This window comes from Phascolarctos cinereus, unplaced genomic scaffold, assembly GCF_003287225.1.
Source record: "Phascolarctos cinereus isolate Bilbo 61053 unplaced genomic scaffold, phaCin_HiC Scaffold_4;HRSCAF=312, whole genome shotgun sequence".
NCBI classification, from domain to species: Eukaryota; Metazoa; Chordata; class Mammalia; order Diprotodontia; family Phascolarctidae; genus Phascolarctos; species Phascolarctos cinereus.
Window position 1 is genome coordinate 518,616,932 of NW_027555847.1, and position 27,618 is coordinate 518,644,549.

Below are 27,618 nucleotides of genomic sequence, written 5' to 3' on the forward strand. Positions count from 1 at the left end.
CAATCTGAAAGTCCGCTTCCGCAGCCCTAGAGACAGCCTGCGGGAGGCCGAGGAGCCAGGGTCCGCCGTTTCCCCCTCTCCCCTCCCTGTCTCCCCGCACCGTTACCTTTCCCCAGTCCCGGCTGTCTTCAACCTGTGCTGGATCATAGCTCCGGCGAGCCGCGGCGGGGCGTGGCCAGGACTGGGGTGGGGGCGGGGGCGTGGACCGGCGGCCTGAGCATTAAGAAGGGGCAGGGGCGGGGGCTGAAGGTGGCTTGCGGTCAGTTGCGCCATCCGCCCACTCTGCCCTGGAGCTCCACCACAAAGGTCCTCACGCTATGGATACAGCCAGGGACTATGCCGGAACGCTGATAAGGTTGGTTCTCAGCGCGTCCCCACGACCACGCGGTGGCAAGAAGGGCATCTCGGGTTCACTCCCACTCCAGCCCCGGCTTGCCCAAGCCTCCGGTTCCCCGCGGGCTTCGCCCTCTTCGAGTCCAGTCCCAATCTGGAGCCTTGCTGTGCGTGCCCCATCCGCATCCCGCTGGCAGCACCTTGCCCAAGTAGGAGCAGAGCCAGGACAGCTGCTTGCCTACTTCCCTCCCCTTTCGCCTCCAGAAAGCAAGAAGCCCAAGGGCTTTGACTTCTGCCTTCCTAGGCGATACTTGTCCGTTGTTGTTTTATGGGGCGGCCACCCTTGCATCTTCCGCCGCTTTACCCTCAATGTCTAAAGGCTAACTCGGGCTCCAGTCTGGGTGTGCCTAGCCGGGAAGTGTACGAGCACCCGCACTCCATCCACCTGCTGGTGCTGCTGCTTCACGCAGGGTTCCTCTGAACAGCGCAGAGGCTTCTCGCTGGTCGTTGCTGCGCCGTTGGTCTGTCTGCACGGTGGGTGGAGAGTGCCCGTTACAGTCTGCTCTCAAGGTTAAGGGAATATGGGAGTAGCAGGGAAGGAAAATGAGGAAAGGGATTTTTCCAATTTAGCCTGCTAGAGCTTCCAGGTGCCAGGAATTTAATAGAGATGCGGGTGTTTAGGGGTCCTGGCATTGGGAGTATCTGCGAAGCTGCTTGCCTAGAGGATTGCATTTATATGAGAACAGTTCGAGATTTCTCAAGGGGTTTATGTTACCCACCAAGGAGCGGCTGCGACAGTGTCTCATGGGAGCAGGAGACTGGTAGGAGAGTTGCCATTCTGAGACTCCCTGGAACTGGGAAGATGCCTCTCCAGAGCTACTTGAATGAAAATAATTGCTATTTCGAGACCCGTTGGCCCTTGGTGTTCAGCATCAGAAGGAGATGTGTTGTGATTTAGTTTTCCTAGTGGGAATTTTGTTAAATGGGTGGGGTGGAGGAAGCATGTAATCTCAGAATCTTGACAGTTGGAATGGATCTCAGAAACCTGTAGGAGCTTTGTTTCACTGAAACACGGTTTTAAAAGTAACAGGAAGCTTAAAAGACCACAAGATTTAGATCTGGAAGGGAATCTTGGCAATCATCTAGCCCAGCCTTCTCATTTTCTAAATGAAGAAATGGAGGTCCAGAGATGTTAATTAAACAATCCAACATCCTGCCCATAGAGGGATCTCCTCTACAGCCATCTCTGATAGATAGCCATCCAGCTTTTGCACATCTACAGTGATAAATACAGCTAGGTGGGGCAGTGAGTGGATAGAGTTCTAGCCCTGGAGCCAGGAGAATCTGAGTTCAAATCCAACCTCTGACACTAGCTGTGTGACTCTGGGTCACTTAATTAAGTCACTTAATCCTGTTTGCCTGTTTTCTCATCTGTAAAATGAGCTGGAGAAGGAAATAGCAAACCACTCCAGTATCTCCACCAAGAACACCCCAAATAGAGTCATGGAGAGTCAGACATGACTGAAATGACTCAGCAATCAATGGTGATATCCCTGAACCCTGTGATCCCTCTCCTAGCTAATTCTAGCTAGCTAATGTAAAAGCTAGCCTTCCTTCAGTATTGCTTTTGGGTCTGCTTCTATTGGAGAAATTACCTTCCATCTGTTTTCTTGAAAGATTTCAGTGATCATATCTTGTCTATCAGTGTCTTTGGAGGTAATACCTTTAAAAGGTCTTCACATCCATGAAAATCACTCATGAGTTATTAGAATATACATTTAAAGTGAGGAGTTTCCTTGGTCTTTTTTTCTGATTTGTTTTCTTCCTCTTCCTCCCACCCCCATTTTTAGCACTCTGAAATTACTCGGTATTTTGTAGTTACTTATCTGTGCAGGTTTCACTCTTCCCCAGCAAAATATAAACTCCATGAAGGCAAGGACTGTTTCATTTTTGGCTTTATATCCCCATTGTGAAGCACTGTGCTTTGTATGTATAGGTAGTTAAATGCCTTATTGAATTCAACTGCCTCATGAAAGAGTGAGTTTCCATAACTGAATAATTTTGAGCAGAAAGTAGATGAAGACTGGGAGGATTGTAAGGGATTTCATAAATGGGGTCATTGAACTAAATTAACTCTGGAGTAGGTTAGTTCAGGATAGTAGAATAAATCTTGGATTGGGAACTGTTTGTTTAGTCTGTGTGTGTGTGTGTGTGTGTGTGTGTGTGTGGTGTGTGTGTGTTTTCATGACCCCATTTGGGGTTTTCTTGGCAGAGATACTGGAGTGTTTTGCCATTTTCTTCACTAGCTCATTTCTTACAGGAGATAAAATTGAGGCAAACAGGGTTGAGTGACTTACCCAGAGTCACACAGCTAGTCAGTGTCTGAGGCCAGATTTGAACTCAGCAGATGAGTTTTCCCTGACTCCAGGCTGGTCCCCTCTATCCACTGAACTACCTAGGTACCTTGAATTGAGAATTAGGAAATCTTGATTTTGCCAAATCTACCAGAAACTGCCACTGATCAAGCAGTAGGTCATGACTAAACAGAGGTTTATGAAAACCAAACAGAGGTTATGACTAACACAATCTCCAGTACAATTAGGCAACCTCCTTCAAGACCTTGAGTTATTTTGCCTTCCTAGTAAAATCTCCACCCCCTTTTACCTCTCTCCTACCATGATTCCTTCCACTTCCTTATACCTTGGCTACTCTGATACAGTCACAGGGCTGCTGGAGCCTCACTCACTCATCTCTTCCCAAGGGCAGAGACCAAATAGATTATTTTCCTTGTTGTTCAATTGCGTCTGACTCTGTGACCCCGTTTGGGGTTTTCTTGGCAAAGGTACTGGAGTGTTTTGCTATTTCCTTCTCCAGCTCATTTTACAGGTGAGGAAACTGAGGCAAATAGGGTTAAGTGACTTGCCCAGGGTCACACGGCTAGAAAGTGTCTGAGGCCACATTTGAACTCGGGAAGATGATCCTTCCTAACTACAGGCCCAGCTCTCTATCCACTGTACCACCTGTCTCTGAACAAGTTCTAGTTGTGACTTTATCTTAAACAAGGTATGTAGCCCAGGAAAAGTTACTTTTCTCTGGGCCTCCATTTACTGTTGTGTAGAATTAGGAGTTGGACTATATGATTCGTAAGTTTCCACCTAGATCATAAGCAGCTAGCATTTATTAAGTACCCACTATGCCTTGGGCACTATACTAAGTTCTACAGATACAACAAAAGGCAAAAAACCAGCCCCTGTTCTCAAGGAGTTCACAGCAAGGAGACCGCATGCAAACAGCTATGAACAAACAAGACACACATAGGATAAATTGAGTATAGTCTCAGAGGGAAGACATTAAGATTAAGGAGGACCAGGAAAGTTTTCTTGCAGAAGGTAGGACTTTAGCGGAGACTTGAAGGAAACCTTAGGAGGTGGAATTGCAGAGGGAGAACATTCCAGGCATGGAGGAAAGCCAGTAAAAACAGTCTGAGTTGGGAGATGGAAGAGTGGGTTTTCTGAGGAACAAAAAGAAAGCCATTATCCCTAGATCTCAGAGTACATGGAGGGGAATAACGTATAAGAAGATTGAATGACTGGAAGGGGTCAGTTATATCAGTCGTGTAGGGTTTTAAGAGCCAAACAGAAGATTTTATGTTTGGTCCTGGAGGTAATAGGGAGCCAGTGAAGTTTACTGAGTATGTGTGTGAAAGGGGCTTTACCTGATCAGAACTATACTTTAGGAAGATTCATTTGACAGCTGAGTGGAGGAAGGGCACTTGTGGCAGGGAGACCAACCATTGGACTATTGTGCTATTTTTAAAAAATATTTTATTTTTTCCCTAATTACATGTTAAAACAAATTTTTTTTAACTTTTGAGTCCCATATTCTATCCCTCTCTCCCTTCCTGCCCTCCCCCCCTCCCTGGGATGGCAAGCAGTCTGATGTAGACTATACACATTCAATCATATTGCAATATACCAGGCATTAGGTGATGAGGACCTGCGACAGGGTTGGTAGTTGTCAGAGAAGAGAACAGGACATATGTGAGAGATGCTTTTGTTGCTGTTCAGTTATTTTCAGTCATGCCTGACTTTGTGACTCCATTTGGGGTTTTCTTGGCAAAGATTCTGGAGTGGTTTGCCATTTCCTTCTCCAGCTCATTTTTTACAGATGAGGAAATGGAGGCAAACAGAGTTAAGTGACTTGCCCAGGGTCACACAAGCCAGATTTGAACTCTCGAAGATGAGTTTTCCCTATTTCGGGCCTTGCACACTACCACTGCGCCACCTAGCTGCCCCTTATATGCTACTAAGGTAGAAATGACAAACCTGTTTCTAATCTTGTGGTAACTACAAGAAAACGCACTATTGCTTGGTGAATCCAAGTCTAGAAATGACTAGTTTCCATGTCAGTAAATACTCAATAAACACTTATTAAGCATACCTTGGGAATGAATAGAATCCATCTTGCTTATTGAGAAGTACTGATTTCCACACTTCAATTCAATATACATTTACTAGGCACCTACTGCATACAAAGCATTCTATCAGGTTCTGGGGATGAAGACACAGAAATGAAACAGCCCCTGCCATCAAGAAGCTATACAATCTACTGACCTAGCATCTATCAGATTTCTGTTCTTGTAGCAAGCTAAAGGAAAGAAAGGAGGTATTGAATTCACTCTGGATTTCCCAGCGAAGATTCATATTCCCATTTCCCATCCTAAAGATTGGACACCTTGTATTTAGGAAGATGTATATAAAAAAAGTTACACATTTATAGATACAAGCTGGTTCTTTATATGTGGGATATATACAGGGAACAATGATAGGAATTCCTAATGTAAGTTGAAGACTAAGTTAAAGCTGCAGAAAACAGTCTTGCTTTTGACCATTTAAAAGTAATCTAAGAAGGTTAAAAATGTTAGTCCCCAAGCTAAGTGGAGCAGGATAGTGAAGTATAAGAAATGTGCTGTACGTTGGTTGGCTTGATTGAATAAGCCTTATTACAGAAAGGCTTAAGGAAGTTTCTGAAATTCCAAGAACACTTAGGTATTCCTGCTGAGCTTGGCACACCCTAAGGAATGAGTTAGTACCAGTTTATTACAGCCAAACTATAGCTATGATTATTGGAAAAGTTACCCTCCACCTTCCTCAATCTGCATCTGGAAGGAAACAATTTCCTGATGACTTCTTGGAAGGGAAGACAAAGCATTTCATTTTTATGGATAGAAATAGCAAAGCTAAAGATCAATTGTACATAGCTGCAGTGGGAAGTTAAATTTGAATATGTGTTCAATATGGTGTCCTTGGTAGACATTTTATCAATTATCAGCATTACTTAGAACTTCAATCACTTACCTTAAAATTTGCTTAGTAAGGAACTCATGTGTTTTAATTTTTACACATATATGTACACATATAGTATGTATTATATATGCATATTTACTTATACATATATGTTTATATGTGTATTTATGCATTTATGTTTATATAGAGAGCAAAAATCTATAGATAGATGGATAGATAGATAGATATGCAGTTAGGTGGCATAGTAGACTGACAGATCTGGAGAGATGACAATTATCTTTCTGAGTTCAAATTTGGCTTCAAACACTTACCAGCTGTGTAACTCTGAGCAAGTTACTTAACCCTGTTTGCTTCAGTTTCCTCATCTATATAATGAGCTAGAGAAGGGAATAGCAAACCACTTCAGTATCTTTGCCAAGAAAATCCCAAATGGGGTCATGAAGAGGTGACTGAAATGATGCAACAACAATATATCTGTATGCAAATATATAAAACATTTTATATGTTACATATATTTACATATATAATTTACATGGATGAATTCATTTTTTCTTTATACTAATACTTGTAACCATTAATGATAATATATTCATATATTATTAAATCATATAAATACATTATATTAACATGTAAGTATGTTAATATATAAAATGATTATATTTAATTTAATAATCAAAATTGATTAATTTCATAGGATTACATGGTCATAGATTTAGGGCTAGAAGGGGGCCTGAAAGGTTTTGTACCACAATTCATAATTTTGAGTTCAGCCTAGGCTCTTCCCTTCCTCCACCCCAAACCAATTAGTTGTCAAGGTTTATTGAACCTACCTCTCTAATTTATCTCATATCTGTCGCCTTTGCTCCACTGAAAGTACCAATGCTGTTTCAAGCCCTTACTACCTCTTTCCTTGACAATTATAATAGCATACTGATTGATTGATCTGCTTCTAGGCTGGAACTCCTCAAATACATTCTAAAACGTAGATCTTACTCATATTCCCATACTCAAAAACCTCTCTATTGCCTCAAAGGCAAAATAATCAATTAACAAACATTAGGCACCTATCACATCCCAGATACCAGCTATGGGTAGTCAGGGATACAGACAAAAACAAGAACCTGTTCCTGAATCAAGGACCTTGACAGGGGAAGCTCCATAGACACATAGGTATACGCAAAATGCATACAGACATTTAGTTGGGGCAAGTACTGGTAGCTGGGGGGCAGGGATCAGGAAAAGCCTCCCATAGGAGGTGGTGATTGGGCTGGATGTTGAAGGAAGTTAAGGATTCTAAGAGCCAGAGGTGAGGAAGGAATACCTGCCAGGTGTGAGGGGAAAACCTGTGCCAAGCCACAAACACAGGAGGTGGAACAGCACACAGGCCAGTTTGGCAAGGCAGTAGAATACAGAAAGCACAGTAGTGTGTAATAGATCCGAAAAGACAGGCCAGAGCCAAGTTGTACAGGGCTTCAAATGCCAAAGCAAACAGTTTGTGTTCAATCCTATTGGCAATAGGGAGCCACTGGAGTTTATTGGGGAGGATGTGACACAGTTAAACGTGTATGCATTAGTAATGTTTCTTTGCCAGCTGTATCAAATTCAAGCTATTTCAGTAGTCCAAATGAGAGTTGATGGGGCCCTGAACCTGAGTGGTGGCCATATGAGAGGGAGGGAGAGAGGGATAGAGGGATAGAGAGAACGAACATGAAAATATGCTATGGAGGTTGAATTGATAAAACTTAACAACCGATTTGGATATGTGGGAGAGAGTGAGTAGTGTCAGTTGCTAACTTTGATTGGAAGGATGGTAGTTGCCTTGACAAAAACAGGAAATTTCAGAAGAGAGGTGGGTTTCATAATGAATTGTGTTTGGGATGTGTTGAGTTTGAATGGACTATTTCCGATTTTTTTTTCCAGTTCAAAATGTCCAATAAGCAGTTAATGATAGAGAATTGGAACAGAGGAGTTAGAGACCTAGGCTTAATATAGAGATCTGGGAGGCATCTGCATAGAGGTAATTGAACTTGTGGGAGCTGGTAAGGTCATGCAAAGAGGAGAGAAGCAAGTCTCAGAACAAAGCCTTGGGGTATACCCACAAAAAGGGGGCAGGATATGAAAGATGATCTAACAAAAATTCAATTGAGACAGAGTGGCCCCACAGGTACAAGGGGAACCAAGAGAAAACAATGTTACAAAAATCCAGAGAGAAGAGAGAATATGCAAGAAGAGAAAAGATATAAAATAGAAAACTCCTTATTCTGGCATTTAAGTCCTTCTGTTGCCTGACTCCAGTCTCTTTCCAACCCTGTTTCATATGGCTCACTTACATGCACTCTGTGTTCCTGACTGAGAACCTGGATGATTAGCTGCCTCTATCCCCTATGCCTGGAATACATACCTTCCTCATGTCTTCTGCAGCTCTTCTCTTTCAAAGATCAAATCTCCCTCTCTCCCCCTCTCCTCATTCTTTCTCTTTCTCGGAGTATTTCCTGATTCCTTCAGGTGTTTGAGCTCACAATTTTCAAAACTGTCTTTTATTTACTTATCTCTCTACTTACTGTTTCCTCCTCCTTTAGAATGTAACCTCCCAGAGAGCAGGCACTTTGTCTCATTTAAAGGTAGCGTCTTTCCCAGCACCTGAGTACCCTCTCTAAAACTGGGGTTTAATAAATGTTTAACTAAACTAATGTACGAATAAGTCAACTGGGAAAGATACCAGGTTTAGATAAAATGCACTCAGGAAGTTAACTTTTTAGTTGGAGGATAAGCTAGATAACTACAAAACACAATATTCTATGCTAAGTGCATTAGATAGGTACAAAGCCCCTAGCTATGTGTGATCTGGGATGGGAGGGGACTATTACTGACTAGAAGGAAGAAGCCTTTATGGAGAAGATTGTATTTGAGTTTAACTTTGAATAACTAAGGTAAATAGGATCTTAGCAGGCAAGTGAGGCATCCCAGGTATAAGGGGACAGTTTGAGCAAGGACTCATTGGCAGAAGAGCCGAGAACTTGTTCAGGGGAGAAAGTACCTTCATTTGGCTGGAAAGCAGAGGTGAAAGGGAGGAGCAGGAAATAACACAGAAAAGGGAGGATGGTACCTGAACGTGAAAGAGCCTGAATGCCAGGCAGAAGAGTTTGACCTTTATCCTGGAGGTAATAGGGAGCCACTTCAGATTTTTAAGGGTAGATCTAGAAATAAACATCAGTTAGTCCCAGCAGTTGGATGAAGAGTGTTCTAGAGGTGAGAAAGGGAGAGAAAGATGTGTTAGACTTGTCATATTCTAGTTAGAGGATAAATAGTTCCTCTGCTAGGGTGATTTCAATGAAACTAGAGAAGAGGGGTCAGACAGGATAAGGCTCAAGATTGGACCTGTAATTTCATTTCTTTTTTTTTTCTTTTGGTGAGGAAATTGGGGTCAAGTAACTTGCCCATGATCACACAGACTAAGTGACATATGTGTGAGGTCAGATTTGAACTCAGGTCCTCCTGACTCCAAGGCTGGAGCTGTACCAACTGCACCACCTAGCTGCCCCAATTCTGTATCTATAGAGAACCTCCTCCACCAGTAGGACTTGGTACCTTCTTTCCAACATCTGGTCTTAAGGAGCTGCCTAGAACACAGAGAGATTAACTTGGCCAGGGTCGTGCAGAGAAGATGGGTCAGATGCAAGAAAAATATTATTTTTCATTATTAGGAATAATGAGAACTCATATTTAAATAGCTCTTTAAGGCTTATGAACTACATCTTTCCCAAGCCTGTAATATAGAAAGCATTATCTCCATTTTCTAGATTAGGAACTTAAGGCCCAGACAGGAAAATGTATGCCCACTGTCTCACAGCTTTTAGGTGTTACAGCTGGAACTTCAATCCAGGCCTTTTGACTCCAAGTTATTACTATTGTACCATGGTTCTCCTAAGTACAGGAGGTGATGGAGAAGGCAGACTCAAAGTCTAGAGCTAAAATAAACAAAAAAACAAAAACGTCTATAGAAGACAAAGAAAAGAGCAAGCATTTATTAAGCACCTAGTATGTGCCAGGCACTGTACTTTGTGCTTTACAACAGCCCTGGGAGATAGGTACCATTGTTATCCCAATTTTACAGTTGAGAAATTATAAGCAGAGGGTGAGTGACTTGTGCAGGATCACACAGCTAGTGAGTGTCTGCAACTGAATTTGAACTTGGGTCTTCCTGATTCCTGCACTCTGCCATCTAGCTGTCTCAAAAGTATGAAGACATTGGCATGTTAGAAACATTGATACAAGAGTATGTACACTACCTGCAGTGGGGCCATCTCCAGTCATCTTGACCCAGATGACTCCAGAAGGGAAAGTGCACAGCCCTCCCTCATTTAACTCCAATTCACTCACAAGTCGTGGCATCATCTTCCTGCTGTTATGGTCCTCTTTGAGAATGAAGGACAAACAACAACCTGCAAATATCCCCAGCACCATTATTGTTCCAACTCTGTAAAGTTACTTAGCAAGGAAGTAGTTATATGTAAATGATAGTAATGCCAGGTTATGAAACTTCAAGGGGTATTGAAATGTTCCTCCATGAAAACAGTCTAGTTAGAATATGAATGATAACATTTACATTTGACTCTACAAATTGTTCTACCCTACCCCATGAATCACATATTCACATTTGATCAACTCTTCAAAGCAGTGGTGAGGAAGAAAAATAGCCAGAATTCCCTTACTCTTGAGGATGAAACGTAGAGACAGAAAGTCTTAAGTAGATTTTCAGAGATGGTTGTCTGGGTTAGATCTGTGGAAATCGAGTTGTGATAGGTATTGGATGAGGAGTATAGGAAGGACCTAAATTACAGAATCCACTTAAACCAACTAGATCATTAGATTTAAAACTAGATTTAGAATCAGAGCTTAGGTTCAAATCCTGGCATTGAAACTTATTCCCTATGTGACCTGGAGCAAGTCATTTAATCACTTGGGGCCTCGTTGATAAAATGCCAAGATTGAACTAGATGAGCTCCAAAGACCTTTCTAGCCCTAAATTTATGATTTTATGATTACTCATGCATTCAGATTGTCATTAAAGCAATTGCCAAAAGGTTGTGATAACATTTTTCATAAGTAGACTCCTTAGTAAGTTTCTTGATTGTCTTCCTGAAATTGGTAGGCTATTCTCTCTGGTTGGAGACAGATAAAAGAAAAATAGTAATATGATTAACATTTAGTTTCTGAACTTTCACCTTTATTAAGCAAAGTCATTTCATATTCTGTCATGAAACAATGCTGATGTCACATACTACTGAAATGAATGTAACAAGGAAGGTGCAGTACTCAACAGTGTGCATTTTGGGTTTTGTTTAAGATGGTGGTTGAGTAGAACATGAGTTACTCATTTATGAGATCTTTCACTTAGAATAATGACTTTGGTTCACTAAATCATAGTGTTTGGAACTTAACTACAGGAATAGGGGAAATCAGAAGGTATCAGTTAACACAACTACTAAAAGATAAAGAAAAAACTGTTTTGCACTGGATATCCAGGGGACCATTAGTGGGGATTAGTTATCTCTCCTGTTAATAAGGTAAGTAACAGAATACATGATGCCTTCAAAGTTCACTAGATGGTTTGCTACTTGAGGTCAGGGTCCATGTCTTTGTATTCTTGAAAATATCTAGCATGATGTCTTGCACTAAAATCCTGCACAGTCTAAACCAGGGGGCCACATGTAGCCCTCTAGGTCCTCAAGTGAGACCTTTTTGACTGTTTGGATTCAGTCAAAAGGCCATACTTGAAGACCTAGAGGGACACGTGTGGGCTTGAGGCTGCAGGCTCCGCACCCCTGAAGACCCTTCTCACACAACCATCTCTCATCCCCACATGCAATTCAGTCCTGTTGGCCCATATGCTGTTCTGTACATGCATGTTCCATCTCCCTTTTCTGTTCTTTTCCACTGGCTGCCCACCATGTCTGGAATTCACTTCCTCCTTATCTCTGATTCTCAGAATCCCTGGTTTTCTTCAGGTCTCAGCTCAGACACCACCTTCTATATAAACCCTTTCCTGATTTCACTTCCTCCACCCACCCCACCCCCAGCTGCCAGTAACCTCCCACCCAAAACTGCCTTTTATTCACTTTGTACATATTATGTATATATGTACATATGTACGTGCCATCTGCCCATGTATATATGTACATATGTACATGCCACCTGCCCTTTAGAATGTAAGCTCCTTGAGGTCAAAGACTTTTTACTTTTGTCATTGTATCCCCAGTGTTTAGCAGCGCTTGGTACTTAGAAGTAGGTGCTTAATAAATTCTTCTTTTTTTTTTGATCAATTGATAATAGTTACCAGGATACTTGAGTAATAAATGAAAGAAGTATGATGTTAGAAAGTTAGCTATTATCTCCTTCAATTGAGGTTAGGCATCTCAGCTCTTCCACAGGTTACATTCTAATCCCACACTGTACCTAAAGCATAGAAAGATTTGTATTGGTCTAACGTCATCACCTTATCTAACCACTATCAATTCCAACATCTGATGGATGTGAAACCAGGGTTCTTCCTACCTGCTCAGTATTACACTAGTGACCTAACCTAGTTTCCATCCTTGTGGCTTTCTTTTCCTTGTCATAGGTAAGAAAACATTTCTTGTCCTTTTTCCCAACTAATAAGTACCCTGAGTAAGAATAAACACAGTATTTAACATATGGAAACTTGATTTATTGAGCAAGAGCTAAGACTGTTATTACTAAAGAAATTAATTCTGATGTACCTGAAAAACATAAAACCTGATCAATTCAGGCAGGAAAGAGACATTCCTGGAGATTGAGGGAGAGGTCAGTCCTCTGCACTATATCATTTCCTCTGCATATAGAGAATTCAAGTGATTGATGAACTCATTTTTTGCCTTTTGAAAGGTTAGTAGAAAGTTGGGGACCATCACTGCACAAGCATTCAAGGTAGTGTGAACTAAGTAAATCATAGTAAAGAGAAAAGTCAAGAAGGGAACAGGCTGTTCTGGAAAAACCAAGTAGAATAACAGATCAGGTTTCTCAGAACTCCACTGGAAATCTGGAAACAAGTGGAAAAGTCAATTTGGGGCATCGAGGAAAATTGTCACAAAGCCAGCCCCCTGTACTTACTCCTAGGAGAGGAAGTGAGCTCCTCCTCCAATTTAGCAACTTAAAATTCTGTGTAAATAAGGCAGTCGGTTATGCCCAACAAATACATACTTGCACAGACAGGAGGAAGGTGAAGAACTATAAGAAGCATTGGCATCTGGGGGCCATTTTTTGATGGAGGCTAAAATCTCACTAGGACTGCACCTATTAACCTTTTTTTTTTTTGTATCATGGGCCTCTGACAGTCTGGTGAAGCCTAGGGAATCCTCAGAAAATGTTTTTTTCTTTGTTTGTTTTTGTTTTACTATTACTGAAGGTAATGCTCCATTGTTATTAGAGATCAGTGAAAATAGAGATGTAGTATTTTTTTCATCCAAGTTCACAGACTCTCTGAAATCTATTAACAGATGCCATGGGGATCCTTAGACCCCAAGTTAAGAACTCCTGATTTAGGATAGGCCTATTCCTTCTGTCCCCAACAAACACAGTAACATAGTCTCTCCAACTAAATTATAAGCTCTTTGAAAGCAGGGGAAAGCCATGTCTTAACATTAGTTTGGTATTTTCCACAGAACCCAAAATGAGACTTGATATGTAGGTGCACATATTCTTAGTAATTGGCACTGATTAATAATACAACATTTATCATTATTGCTTTCAGTGAGACACCAATATTTCTTCTAACTAGGATAAAGTATTGCTATGACCTGAAGAAGCTGATAGAGAAGATAGAAACCTATAGCTACCTGGCCCCTCTTTCACCCCTTCTTTGGTCTCCCTGCCCCCAGTGTTTAAATTGGGGAAGAACTTTGAGAGTCATTGGTCTAGATTCATTTGCAGAAAATAGGAAGTGGCAAGGATATCTAAAGAAATACCTTTACTATACACATGAAGCTCTCACCTTCTGCAGTTTTTCTACCCTAAGTTAATATGACTGACAGATCTTTTGAAGGATTCTCAAACCAATTAGTCATATTGTTTTGGGAAATAGTCACAGGATGTTAAAGTTAGAAGAGACCATACAAGGAATACAAGAGAAGAAAAAGAAAAAAGAAAGAATCAGAATAGGAAATGATATAATAAAACTATCTCTTTTTTCAGACAATGTGATGATTTACTTAGTTGAAACAATAATTTTAGCAAAGAAGTGAGATATAAAGTAAATCCATATAAATTATCAGCATTTCTATATATCACAAACAAAATCCTGCAAGTTTTGTTGTAAGGAGACATAGTGAGAGATACCCCATTTAAAATAACTCTCGACAGTATAAAATACCTGGGAGTATACCTGCCAAAATAAACCCAGGAACTATATAAATTAAAATATAAAAAAAAACTTTTTTATACAAATAAAGTTAAATTTAAGTAATTGGAGAAATATTAATTATTCATGGGTTAGGCAGGGCAATATAACAAAAATGACAGTTTTGTCTAAACTAATTTATATATTAAATGTCCCAATTAAATTACAAAAAGATGATTTTACTGAGTTAGAAAAAAAATAATAACAAAATTCATTTGGAAGAACAAAAGGTCAAGACTATCCAAGGAACTAATGAAAAAAAAATGTAAAGGAAGGAGATTTAGCAGTACCAGATTATAAACTATGTTATAAGGCAGTAATTATCAAAACTACCTGGTACTGGCTAAGAAAAGAAAGGTAGATCAGAGGAACAGAATAGATATACAATTGATAGAAGCAAATGACTATAATAACTGTGTTTGGCAAGTGTAAAGACTTAACTTTGGGGGATAAGAATAAGAAATAAGAAAGCTGGAATGCAGTCTGGCAGAAATTGGGTATAGATCAATATCTTACACCATTTACTAATATAAGGTCAAAATAGATATATGACCTGGATGTAAAGAGAGATATTACAAGAAAATTTGAAAGACATGGAATATATTATGAATTAGGGAACAATTTATGAATAAGCAAGAGATAGCAGTATGAGGTGTAAAATGAATAATTTCAATTACGTTGAATTAAAAAGGGTTTGTACAAGTAAAACAAATGTAGTCAAGATCAGAAGGAAAGCAGAAAGTAGGGGAGGGATTTAAAGATAATTTCTCAGCTACAGGGCTCATATCTCAAATATTTGAAGAACTTTGTCAAATCTATAAGAATATGAGTCATTCCCCAGTTGACAAATGGTCAAAAGATATGAACAGCCAGTTTTCTGATGAAGAAATCAAAACAATTTACAGTCACATAAAAATACTCTAAATCATCATTGATTAGAGAAAACAACCTTGAGATATCATTTTGGATTGGATATAATGATGGAAGGGGAAAGTGACAAATGTTGGAGGGGATGTAGAAAAATTGGAACACCAATTCACTGTTGGCAGAACTGGGAATTGATCCAACCATTCTGGAGAGCAATTTGGAATTATGCCCAAAGAGTTATTAAACTATGTATTTTGATTCAGCAATACAATTATTAGGTATGTTTCCTAAGATGATTAGGGGGAAAAGGAAAGAGTCTAAGTGTTCTAAAATATTTAAAGCAGCTCTTTGTGTGGGGTCAAAGAACTGGAAATTGTGGGGATGCCCCTCAATTGGGGAATGGCTGAAGAAGTTGTGGTATATGATTACTACTGTGTTATAAGAAATGTTGAGCCTGATGACCTTAGAAAAAGATGAATAGAAATAATGGAGAGTGAAATGAGCAGAACCAAGAGAATGTTATATACAGTAACAGCAATATTGTTTTAAGAACAACTTTGGGTGACCAAGTCATTTTGATTATTATAAATAACCAAATTAACTACAAAGGACCCATGAAGGTCTACATCCAGAGAAAGAACTGATAAATAGAAGTATATATAGAATGATTTTACATATATATATGCACATATACATACATATATACACTGTATATACACATGTACATATATATGTATGTGTGTGTGATGGTAGCCATCTCTAGGGTGGGGTTGGGGAAGAAAAAAAGGAAAAGAAAAAGAAAGTGACATGATTATTATATATTTAAGAGGAATAGCTAGTTGTACACAGTAGATTTTCAGTTTCATGTGTAACCTTTTTTTCTATTATACAAAGTCATGGAAATGCTTGTTTTATTTCTTAAGTTAAGAATAAAATTTTTTTAAAAAATGAACACAAGTTGAATTTCCACAACCAATAATGAACTATCTAGCTTCCAGCATAGACAGGACACTCTATATGAAATAGGATGGTAAAGTGCTAAATTGTAAGACACAGATGGCAAATCCAAGAGGCTTAGTGATTATTGTAGGTTTAAGGTGTCAGGGAAGTCTTCATGGAGTTAATCCAGATTAATTGTTTTGAGTGTCTAATATTATAGACAAATAGAGGGTGACAATGTCTTCCTTTTTTATCAGTGCAGACCAATTTAAAATAATCTGAAGGATCCCTTTTTTAGATCCTGTTAACAAGACCCAGAGCATGATTTTCAGACAACATTGCACAGAAATTTTTTAAAAATTGAAATACTTGTTCCTAGTACATTAGGTGCAAAAAATCCCTTTAAGTTGTTCCTGTGAGATTAAAAGACTTCTGGAATGGGGTCTGTTGTAAAAGTCATATTCAAACTTTTTTTTTAATCTCCACTTCCTAAAATTCTGAGTTTCCTCAGGTCCCTAAGGTCCCATCTTCAACACGAAGCCTTTCCTGAGCCTCCAAGTTGTTACCAAGCTGTTACTCTTGAAATTACTTTGTATGTCTTTGTATATACTTTGTATTTACATATACATGCACATGTTATACTCCACAAGGGAATATAAATTCCTTGAGGGCAGGGATTATTTCAGTTTGTATCCCCAGTGCCTTACACATAATAAGCATTTAATGAATATATGTTGAATTGAAAATGAATTAAATTTGACTAGACTCTTCTGTTTTCAGGCCCTTGACTTTTGTGGGATCACAAACCAAACGAATCCTATTAACTCCCCTCATGCATTCATCTCGGCCTTTCCGGGTCTCCAATCATGACCGAAGCAGCCGGCGTGGGGTGACAGCCAACACACTGAAGGAACTCATTGGCAAGGTACTGTTCCCAAAGTCCTCATTTCACTAGTCATAGCTGGTCCAATTAAGATAACGTTAATACAACTCAATGTCAAATGTCAGAGCCTGAGCAATAAGATTTTTGTATTTCTTTAATGACTTGTCAAACTCTGGAAATGGACTTCCTTCTCTTTTATGGCCTCTGGAATAATATGTTTCAGGGAGTAAGAATAATGCTAATTATGAATTAATGCTAATTTTCAGACTTACCAAGCTAAAATGTAATGGTCAAACTCAATCAAGGGTGACACTGTTAAACCTTTATCTTATTTGTAGGCACAGAAAGGTGGTATTTGTTTGTTTTTAAAGCCTTGGAGTTAACAATAGAGTACAAGTGTAGCTATAGAATGCATTTTGTAAACCTTAAAGTACTATACAAATTATTTTAGTTATCAGTGATAATAATATGGGGAAGAAGGCAAGAGGGAAGGATAGGGGATGTTGTACTTAAGGACTTTGGGGGGACTAAGGAAAAAAGAAGCAACAAACCTTTTTACTTTGGCTTGAGCCAGGCCCCTTTTTGACAAGCTAAACAGTGCATCGCCATATAGGTGACAGCCACTGGAGAAAGAAAATTGGCAGTTTGGGCCATGCCATATATTAGTTTTTCAAAAAATAATGAAACAAAAGACCATAATTTGCCAACACATTGGTAGTTCTGTGAACTGTAGACATAAATCCTGTATAATTTAGTGGATTTCTTTGAAATCTGACTATTTCCCAAAACAATCTGATTAACATGTTTGAGCAACCTTCAAAGTAAGTTGTCATAGATTATCTATCACTCATATTAAGTTAGGGTAAAAGAACTGCAGAGGGCGAGAACTCCTCTATATAGTAATGGTATTTCTTTAGATATCCTTGACACTTCCTATTTTCTGCAAATTGATCTAGACTAATGACTCTCAAAGTTGTTTCCTAATTTAGTCACTGGGGAAGGGGAACAAGAGAAGGAGTGAGAAAGGGGTCAGCTACATATTTCTTTGAAATCCACTAAATCATGAAAGGGAGAGCCATTTGAGAACTTACAGTTGCTATTTAAGATGGTAGCCTGAAGAACATATTGGCATTTACTTTTATATAATAATATTTTTACATAATCTTTACATAATAATGAAAACAGAGGAGTCAAGTCAAATTTAATACATAATATAATATGTAATATTTTTACATAATAATTGCATAATAATAGATACATATTTTGATATCTTTTAGTAATAGATTTTGAACAAGCAGCAAAGTTCAGTGGAAAAAGTGCTGTCTTTAGAATCAGGAGTTTAAATTCTGTGTTTTAATTCTTGATAACCATAGGCAAATCACTTAACTCATAGCATTGATTTCCCCATGTATAGAATGGAAGTATTCCCTGTCTCACAAAGTTGTGAGGAAAGTAGTTTTTAAAGCATAGAGACAAAGGTGCTTTGATCAGATTCTAAGATCTTTCAAAGTTAATTTCCTTCATAGTATAATTTGTCCTAGATTTGCTATGACAATCAATTTTTCTCCGGGTTTGCTCATTTCCCCCTGTATTCATTCACACAAATCTTCCCATATTTCTCTGAATCCATTAGATAGTGGGAGTTTGATGTCATAGTGTCTAGAGTGTGGGGCCTGGAGTCAGGAACACCTGAGTTCATATCTAGCCTCAGACACTTACTAGCTGGGTGACTCTGGACAAGTCATTTCACCTCTGTCTGCCTCAATTGTAAAATGTGGGTAATAATAGTGCCTACCTCCCAGGGTTGTTATGAGAATCAAATGAGACAATATTTGTAGAACACTTAACACAGATAAGCTTTTAATAAATGCCTATTTTCCTTCTTCCTTGCATTATATTTGTTCTTTCTTATGACAATAATATTTTGTTAATTCATATACCAAAATTTGTTTAGCTATTCTCTAATTGATGGGCATCTATTTTGTTGCCAATTCTTTGCTACTACAAAAAATGTTGCCATAAATATTCTTGTACATGTGGGTCCTTTCCCTCTGACTTTGATCTCCTTGGGATATAATTTAATTTGAGAAAGAAAAAGTCTGTTAAAGTGTTACACAAATGTGTGGTTGACTGTTCCTGGCATCATCCAAACTTGGTGATATCAGTAACCTCCTTTGAAAGTTAACAGATGGATGGCAATGCCGAGGGCTAGAGGTGAACCAGACCATACTTACTACAAAGCCAATGATACTGATTTTCTCTTCTATCACAAATCTAGACCCTGGATGCCCTAGCAATTACTACTGGGCTGGTTACTTTAGTATTGGAGGAAGATGGCACAGTTGTGGATACCGAAGAATTCTTTCAGACCCTAGGAGATAATACACATTTCATTGTCTTGGAAAAAGGACAGAAGTGGACATTGGTAAGCAAAAATGTCACCCAATTCTTCCCTCGCTGCAGATATGCAGAACTCCTAATGTTGGATATATATACCCAAGGAGTGTGAGGGCTTTCTCCATATTCCCAGCATAACTAGTATCCTCAGGAATTAAAATTGTAAGAACTGAGGCAAAGAGGTTGAGGGGCTTGTCTGAATCAACAAGTAGTTATATTTTAGGGCAGTAATTGACAGCATACTATGTACTTGAGGATGTGACCTGGTGACTGAATGACTTCCCAGTTCTCAAGGAGATTAATAGGGGAAGACCAGGTAATCCCGCAGCCAACACTTATTCAGCAGACATTTACTTTTTACTCTGTGCTGTGGGATTAGGGGGAGGTTGGAAAGGAGAAGCAAGAGATACAAAGTTTAGAGAAGTCTTGGTTTCTGCCCTCATGGAGCTTACAGTCTAGTAGGGGAACAAAACAGATACTGAAGATACACAAAATTGTACAATAAATGCACCAGAGAGGTGTAAAACAAAGTGCCGTGAGATCTGTGAGGAAGGAACAGGGGTTGATAAATCAATGCCAGAGATTGCAGCACTTCAGTTGGACTTTCCAGGATTTAGAAATGTAATGAGGCAAGAAGAGAAGAGGACATTTCAGACATGTAGGTCATTAAGTTGTAAGACTCATCTATTAATCTTTAGAATTATTCCACTCAGCATCTGACACAGAGTTGGCACTTGGTAAATCTTTGAACTGAAGGGATGGGTAGATTGTATTACTTGGTCAGAAAATCCACAGAGTTAATTAGGGAGAGATTCCTGGAGGTGATGGGTCATGGAGCTTCTTCTGAGGCTCTCCAGAGAGAGATTTTAGTGAGGGAAGAAGTGGTGGTTGAGGAAGAGAGAGGATGTAGAGGAGAAAAGAAAAGAAGGAAATTTGCTTAGATGGAAGAGAGAAGGCTGGATTATGGAATCCCACCAAAGGGCTATCATTAGTGGCATAATGAGTCTGAAGCTTGCAAGGACTATGGAAAGGTTATTTTAGGAGAGATCACCATAAGCCAGTGAAAGACTAGGTCAAATTCCAGAAGTATTTTCCCCCAATACTGCTTCCAGTACTGCTTAAAATAAAAACGTACCAATTCCACAGCTGAGGCTACTTTTCTCATGTTCTTCAAGGGAAAGAATTGTAAGTAGTGATACTGAACTAGAAGTAAGGAGACCTGGGGTCTAGTCCTGACCCTGCTTCTTCATAGGGGTTTGACCTTGAACAAGTCACTTAATCTCTTTTAAACTTCCTTTTCTTCATCCTTCTTGGCTACCTAATGGTGGTGATGTAGGGATTGTCCCAAAACAAATCAAAATGCTTTTGGTTTTATTTTATCATTTTAATTATTATTTTTATTTCCAATCATATTGATCTCAGTTATCATCTTGGTTTTTTGCTCTGTTGCTTTTTGAGATTTTTTAAAAAGTGAATACTCAACTCATGTTTTCTTTTTCTTTTATACTAATAAAGGCATTCACTGAGTTTGCTTTAAGACATGATTATAGGGTAGGGATACGGACTAGATTTGTAATTTCATTGGCATAGAGAACTCCCAGGTAAGGAAACTCTCTACCAGTGCAGGTTGCAAAATTGTCTGCAAATTATAGTCTTAGAGAGTTGCCTAGAGAACTGAGAAGCTAAGTGATTTGACCAGGATCTCGGAGGCAGAGATTTGGCCAAGGTAGGATTTGAACCTAGGTCTTTCCAGCACTCCACATCTAATGTTTATCCAATGCAGCACATTTCCTTTCCCCAAAGGTAAATGCATCCGTAGGTACATACTTAGATATAGGTATAAGAAAAAAAACCTTTGAAATGTGCTTAGCCCCATATAAAGAGGAGTTGTCTTCTCTGTTGATGAATTATTGTAGGTTGAAATCAAACAGAGAGATCCTAGGTGGTCTGCTCCCTTGTTCCCCCCACAGAGAATAGTTGTTTTCTTGTTCTTGCTCATTCCTGTCTGACTCTTCATGAGCCCACCTGGGGTTTTCTTGGCAAAGATACTGAAGTGGTTCACCATTTTCTTCTCCAGCTCATTTTACATATGAGGAAACTGAGGTAAAGAGGGTTTAAGTGACTTGCCCAGGGTCACACAACTAATAAATGTCTGAGGTCACATTTGAACTCAGGTCTTTCTGACTCTAGGCCCAGTGCTCTATCCACTGTACCACCTAGCTGCCCAATGTATTGTTGACCAAAGTGGCATTGTTTTCTTCTGCAAGTAAGATCTGACAAGAACCTTTTCTGATTAATCTGCTTATATTAACATCTAGGAAGCTTGACATAGTGAATAGAGAACTACTTGGAATCAGGTGGTCTAGGTTCACATCCAACTTCAGAGAGTCACTAACTGTATGATCATGACCAAGTCACTTAACCATTCAAAGCAGTAGTTTTCTCATCTGGAAAACGGAGATAATAACACTATAATATAATAAACTATTTAATAGGATTGTTGTGAGGAAAGCACCTTTGCAAATCTTAATTTAATTCTAGGAGTGGAGGAATATTGAGAAATGGCTATAGTGTGTAAAAATTTTTTTAAAAAGTACAAATAAATTTTAAATCCTTAAAAATGATTTATAAATGAATGATCAAAATTCAGCCACTTGTAATATGGATATGACCACTAGGTGTCGCCCCCCACTAACCGATTGAGAATATTGGGTAGCTCTCTGGAGCCAGTTAAGATGTGGTTTGAAGATGGCTTTCTACATTCTTTATACCTCATGGGATAAATAAGAAATCCATAAGCTCCAGGGTCCTTAGGTAATGGTGAGTCAATTACCTGGGCTCTAGTGTAATTAAATGAGTTCCCTCTTATATTCAATTAGGGCAGCTTCCCTTTCAAAGCAGATACAATAGTTACTTGTATGGACCTGATGGTTTTAGGGTTTGGCATATAGGTTTGGAATGATTATGACTTTGCTGCCTCTGAATTTGGATCTCTTCTTGTGAAGGTTAGGACACTGCCAAAGAGACCCCAAGTTTTAGTTGAAAGCCCTCTGACAGGAGCCATCAACGGACAGACCATATCAACTTTGGCCAACCTCCAGTTATCACTGAGGAGGCAATATGACTGAGAGGGAATGGCTTATGACTAACCTCTTTAGCAGACTGCTCATCTGCAACCTGCTGTTCAGGGACATTAGAAAGAATTCTGTGTATTTGGGAATGGGAAAATAATAAGAAAACTGGATGGGATGAAATAAAAACAGTAATATTTTTAATAATGGAATTCAAATATTGTGGTCTACTAATGTGCATTTGTGAAAAGGCCATAGCTTTGTATAGTGTCCCTCAAATGCCAGTTCTGTGCCTCATGAAGAGAATTGTTTTTAAACAAAGTGCTTAGTTTGGGGTGGGGGGAGAGAGGTGAGTGGGTGGGAACAATACTGCATTTAAAGTCAAAGGACCTGGGTTCAAATTCCAGCTTGGGCACTTAATCCCCTGTGTGACCATGGACAAGTCTCTTAACCTCTCTGGGTCTCCATTTCCTCAAAGTACAACAGAGTTGGATTTGAATGCCCAGGCCCCTTCTAGTTCTAAATTGATGATACATTTAAGCCTCATTCCACCCTCAGCTGTTAACAATAGGGCATTAACATCTTCTGCCTGGCTGCTCTTCCAAAATAGAAACAATGCTGACTCCCTCTCAATTGAAAATGAATGGTAAAGTGTTTTATTGTCAGGAAGTAAGGCCAGAAGACCCAATCAGATAACTATTTGGTATCTGTTGCAACTTGTTAACCTATGAGTACATCTCAATACCTTTTATCTCTTCTATCTTGGAGTTCTTTGAGGCCTCTCTCTTGCTTCCCTAAGCTGAATCCAACACTAAGTTTATAAGTTCTGGCAGCAGAGCCATAATCACAGTGGTACAAATGTTGAACTGAGACACAAATTATTCAAAACTCTGAATCAAATAGCTGTGCTTAAATTATAGGTCTTAGTGTAAGCAGCTCTCTATGAGCATCACTATTTCACATTGGCTTCAATAAAGCCTGAAGCCAGCCTAAAACAAAAGTTACAAAACTACATGTTTTGTTTTACTTGGTTTTATTTTTTTTTAAACTATTTTTCCTCAAAACAGGGTCCTAAATATGTTACTCAGAAGCAAAAAAAGTCTGGAATAGCAAGAGTCACTTTTGACTTGTATAAGATGAATCCCAAAGACTTTCTTGGATGCTTAAATGTGAAAGCCACCATGTATGAGATATATTCTGTGTCCTATGACATCAAATGCACATCTGCCAAAGCTGTGCTGAGGTAAGCTAGTTTTATAGGCTTAAATACTTTTTGTGCAAGTAGAGTGTCCCCATGTATTACCCCATCAGTAAATGGTATTTCTGTTCTCCTAGTCTCAAGCTCCTTGAGGGCAGGGACTCTTTTGTCTTTCTTTGTATCCCTAGCACTTAGAAGAGTGCTTGCAATGTAGTAGGGGCTTGATAAGTAATAAATAAAGTATTGACTGACTGCAAGGTACAGGAGCTCTTAGTCTAACCTCAGAGCTTGTTTTCATTCCTATTAGCTTATGTATCGACATCAAAAGTGCATAATCAGTGGCCCCCAACATTATTATCAAATACTGGTGTGGCAGAAGCAGCACTGGGCTCTGGGAGTCAGTGGATTCTGACTTGATTCAATTAGTTAACTGTGTGTCCTTGGGGAAAGCCACTCACTCCCCTGAATTTGGGATTCTTCATGAGGAAGTAGGATTAAGAGATCCTCGTGGCTCCTGTGATTCCAGATGCTGTGATGCTTATGGATTAAGAGGTCTCTAAATATCTTTACTCTGGGCCTCCATCAGAGTTCCATAGAACATTGGATGAACTGATTTTTCCATACAAGGAACACAGCCTATGACCACTGGATTCCCTGAAGAGAGTCTCTAGGAAGAAAGCTATGGCAGCAGGGGCTCCTAGGGAGTTTATCCAAAGATTTGGCAAATTCCTATATGGATATTTTATTGCTCCCTCTAAATCCCCTTTAGGTGAGGAGGACTGTGCCTGCTCCTATTTACCAAAGAGAAGCAGAAAATGGCTTGCCTTTCTGTATTTTTCCTACAACAGATCTTACAGCTACCTTCTCTGAGTGCAGGAGGATAGCTTAAGAAAATAATAAGAGACAAATAGGTTTATCAATTAACCTTGGGATTAAAAGGATTAGTCTGACTTCTGTTGTGATTTACTTAAAAATCACCCCTTTTATATGCATAGGCAGCAGCAAGTGCCTTCTAGTTTGAAAAAGATAGCTAGCAGCATCTTGCTGCAATTTGACTCCCAGCAAGTTCTTCCCTGAAAGATAAACTTGAGAATTTCTGCTCATTAGTTCAAATCAAGAGGAAGATCAAATAATCCTCCCAAGAGGCAACTAGCATTCATTGAATTGCTACAACAGCTAAGAAAGTTAGGATGAGAGCAGCCCAGCTGCCTGGCTCTGGGCAACAGTTGTGAGCACAAGACCCTAGGAAAGCTGCACCTGGCAAAGGGCAGTCATTTAGTCTGTGGCATCTCCAGACAGGTTCAGAAAAGCTTCCACCCACGACTGAACACACATAGGAAGTTTATACAATTCCTGGCTGTCTCAGCTTTCATCATAGCACAAGTTTAGGGAGCAAAGGGGAACTCTTTTTTTTTAATCCTCTTTTCAGCTTTAGACCGAATAGGAACAAAAGTTAAAGCTGTTGTTTCTAATGAACAAGAATTACTCATTTTTAATACTAAAATCAGTGGTAAGTGCTAGGCAGGATAGCATAATTATTTTTAATCTTAAGAAGCTCTAATTTCTAAGGACTAGCTTGGAGATGACAAGTTAACTGATTGCCCTGAATGGAGTGAGTTAACTAACACCTTTATAAGGGCAATGAGATCTTGATTACTTTTTTCCCTTCCATTGGCCATGCCTAATTTCAGTTCAGGTCTACATTAATTATTTTCATCAGTTAAACTCTTAAGAATTCACTAGTATTCTAGAGTTACTGAAAATTAATGACTCAGTGTTGACTGTATCAGGTGCTATTCAGTATTTAAGCTTGGCATCCCACTTAAATCAGGGCTTAAATAAGGGGTGTGTCTGTCTAATTATAACTATGTTAAGTTCAGGAGTGGTACAGAATAGACTTTTAATGTTGGAAACTGTTGCCTCCTTCCACCCTTAAGTCACTTTGGGGACAGTGCATGAAGATATGGAAGGAGAAAATTGATTTTTCTATCCTAATTTAGATGCTTAGTTCAGCAAGGGATGACATCTTTGGACCTTTTGTTTGTTTTCAACTAATTTTTACTGTGTTCTAGGCACTTCTTGCGGTTTATGTCCTATGCTGCCCAAGTCACCGGACAGTTTCTCATCTACACTGGGAATTATATGTTACGTTTGCTTAATGACACTGATGATTCTCCTTCTCCTCCTCCTCCTCCTCTGAAACCAACACCCAAGGGGTGGCTCCTATAGAGGGACAGTGCCTTGCATTAAAGGGATTGTAGCTGGCTCCATTAGTTTCCTTCCCAATGTTAACTTTTAAATGATTGGTTTCAGGGATGCTACCTTATATTTTTAGACACATCATTTGCAGATAGTTGGCCACTACTACTCAATACTAATGATTCAGGTAAAAGTTAGCTATGGCCAGCTTTTTTCCTAGGAATTTCCTTTTTTTTCCTAGGAAATTCCTTTGTACTAATGAGCCTGGAAGAAAGGATATACGCAATATGTTTTGATGGCTTACTGCAGTCGGCAGGGCTCTCCATATATCTATATGTGTGTCTCTGAAAGCTAGCTTTCATGTGGAATCACACCTCTACCAAGTAAATGTTGGAAAAGTACTTATGGATCTTCAGTCTGGATCACTGATAGTATGAAAGAAATAAAAAACTGGCAAATAGTATAGATGTCTAATGAGGTTCTTCACTGAGCACTGAGGGGCCACAAAATGTAGTATCTTCACTTAAATGAGATTGCCAGTTTCTTGACTTCTTAGGAAAGCTTCACTTGAAACATGGCATATGGATGGAATTCTTTATGGCCAATGCCATATATATGTATGTATGTGTGTGTGTGTATATATGTATATATGTGTGTGTGTGTGTGTGTGTGTGTATACCTGTTACTTTCATCATTGAGAAATTCTCCATTTTTAATGTATCTGGGCTTCTCTCAGACCCTACAAAAGTTAACTGGAGTTATTTTGTGAGGCTTGGGGGAAAGTGAGTTTTATATTTTCCAGAACCCCGAGGTTTTTATTTCCTTTTGCCTTCAAAGAGATTTCCTGATGTCAGTTTCTCTGGCTTAGGGCTGAAAAGGGACACTAGTCCAGACCCCATGTTGGATTTTACTTTATGAGCCCTTGAGTGGGAGAGGGTACCTCTTCAGCTTCTGCCCAGGTCAGAGGGAATTAAGAACTGAGAATCACTTAGGGAGTACTGTGGGAGTCCTTTGAGGACACAGACCTAGAGTAGATAGGAGTGGGCAGAGAAGATGTTGAACAGAACAAATCAAGATTGGGGACTCAATGGGGCAAGATGATCAGTAGGGAACCCTAGCCAGGGTGAGATCAGTGGGACCACATCCAGGGTTTCCCTTCCCCCCATTCCCTCAGGTCAATTGCTGAGGAAAAAAGATGGCAAGATCTGAAAGTGATTGAATCTTTCTTCCTCTTTTCTTTTCTACTGACTGGTAAGAGGTGCCAGGAGGAAAGAGGAAAGTGTCTGATCCAAGCTGCAACAAGTCCTCCAGCTTGCTGTTTGAAAGGCTTTTTGTTTTTTGGGTCAGTTTTTTCTATGTTCCCTGATTGTTTCAATAAGTCATATGACTTAAGAAAAAAGCAAATTTTCAAATCCTTAGAATTCAGGAAAGGGGGAAGGGAGGAATGAAAGTAACAAAGGCCAAACATAGGATCAATGCTTAAAGAGCAGAGAAAAGACACATTTCCCATTCTCAAAGTGGTTTGTGTTTTATGTGGTTGTTGTTGAGTCCTTTCAGTCCCTCCAACTCTTCATAATGCTATTTGGGATTTTCTTGCAGAGGTTTGCCATTTCCTTCTCCAGCTCATTTTATAGATGAGGAACTGAGGCAAATGGGAGTACGTGGCTTATCCAGAGTCACAGAGTAAGTGTCTGAGGCTAGATTTGAACTCCTGATTCCAAGCCCAGTGCTCTGTCCACTGCTCAATGTAGCTGCCTGTTGTTTTATTTTAGTTGCTTTATTTAGGGGGAAGGGTTGGTGCCAGGGTCTTCCAGATCTGATCTCTAGATCTCTGTAGAGCCTGAGGCTGGCTGCAGTTTGCATGCAAGCAAGCAAGAAGGCCAGTGGGTTACTCAAATTTAATTGGAACACAGTTTGATGGCTAAATAAACATACAGGTAATTAATTAGTTAATCCATGACAGCTCTCTATAAATAGCAAAAAGCAGAGAAATGAGCTGGGTCTGGGTG

At 39.4% G+C, this 27,618-nt stretch overlaps 1 protein-coding gene across 2 annotated transcripts; it reads left to right on the top strand.

Moving 5' to 3' along the window:
- The first annotated feature begins 238 nt into the window (after window positions 1-238).
- CIDEA (cell death inducing DFFA like effector a) lies at window positions 239-26,072 on the top strand. Of its 2 annotated transcripts, none has more exons than XM_020985560.2 (5): window positions 239-355; window positions 16,642-16,786; window positions 19,023-19,169; window positions 23,280-23,455; window positions 25,483-26,072. In XM_020985560.2, exons 1-5 carry the CDS (start codon window positions 318-320, stop codon window positions 25,637-25,639), a joined length of 663 nt encoding a protein of 220 aa, XP_020841219.1. In that variant the 5' UTR covers window positions 239-317; the 3' UTR covers window positions 25,640-26,072. The 2 variants fall into 2 exon arrangements, with proteins under 2 accessions (XP_020841219.1, XP_078009657.1); XM_078153531.1 differs by lacking the exon at window positions 239-355 and adding an exon at window positions 407-867.
- The last annotated feature ends 1,546 nt before the right edge of the window (window positions 26,073-27,618 follow it).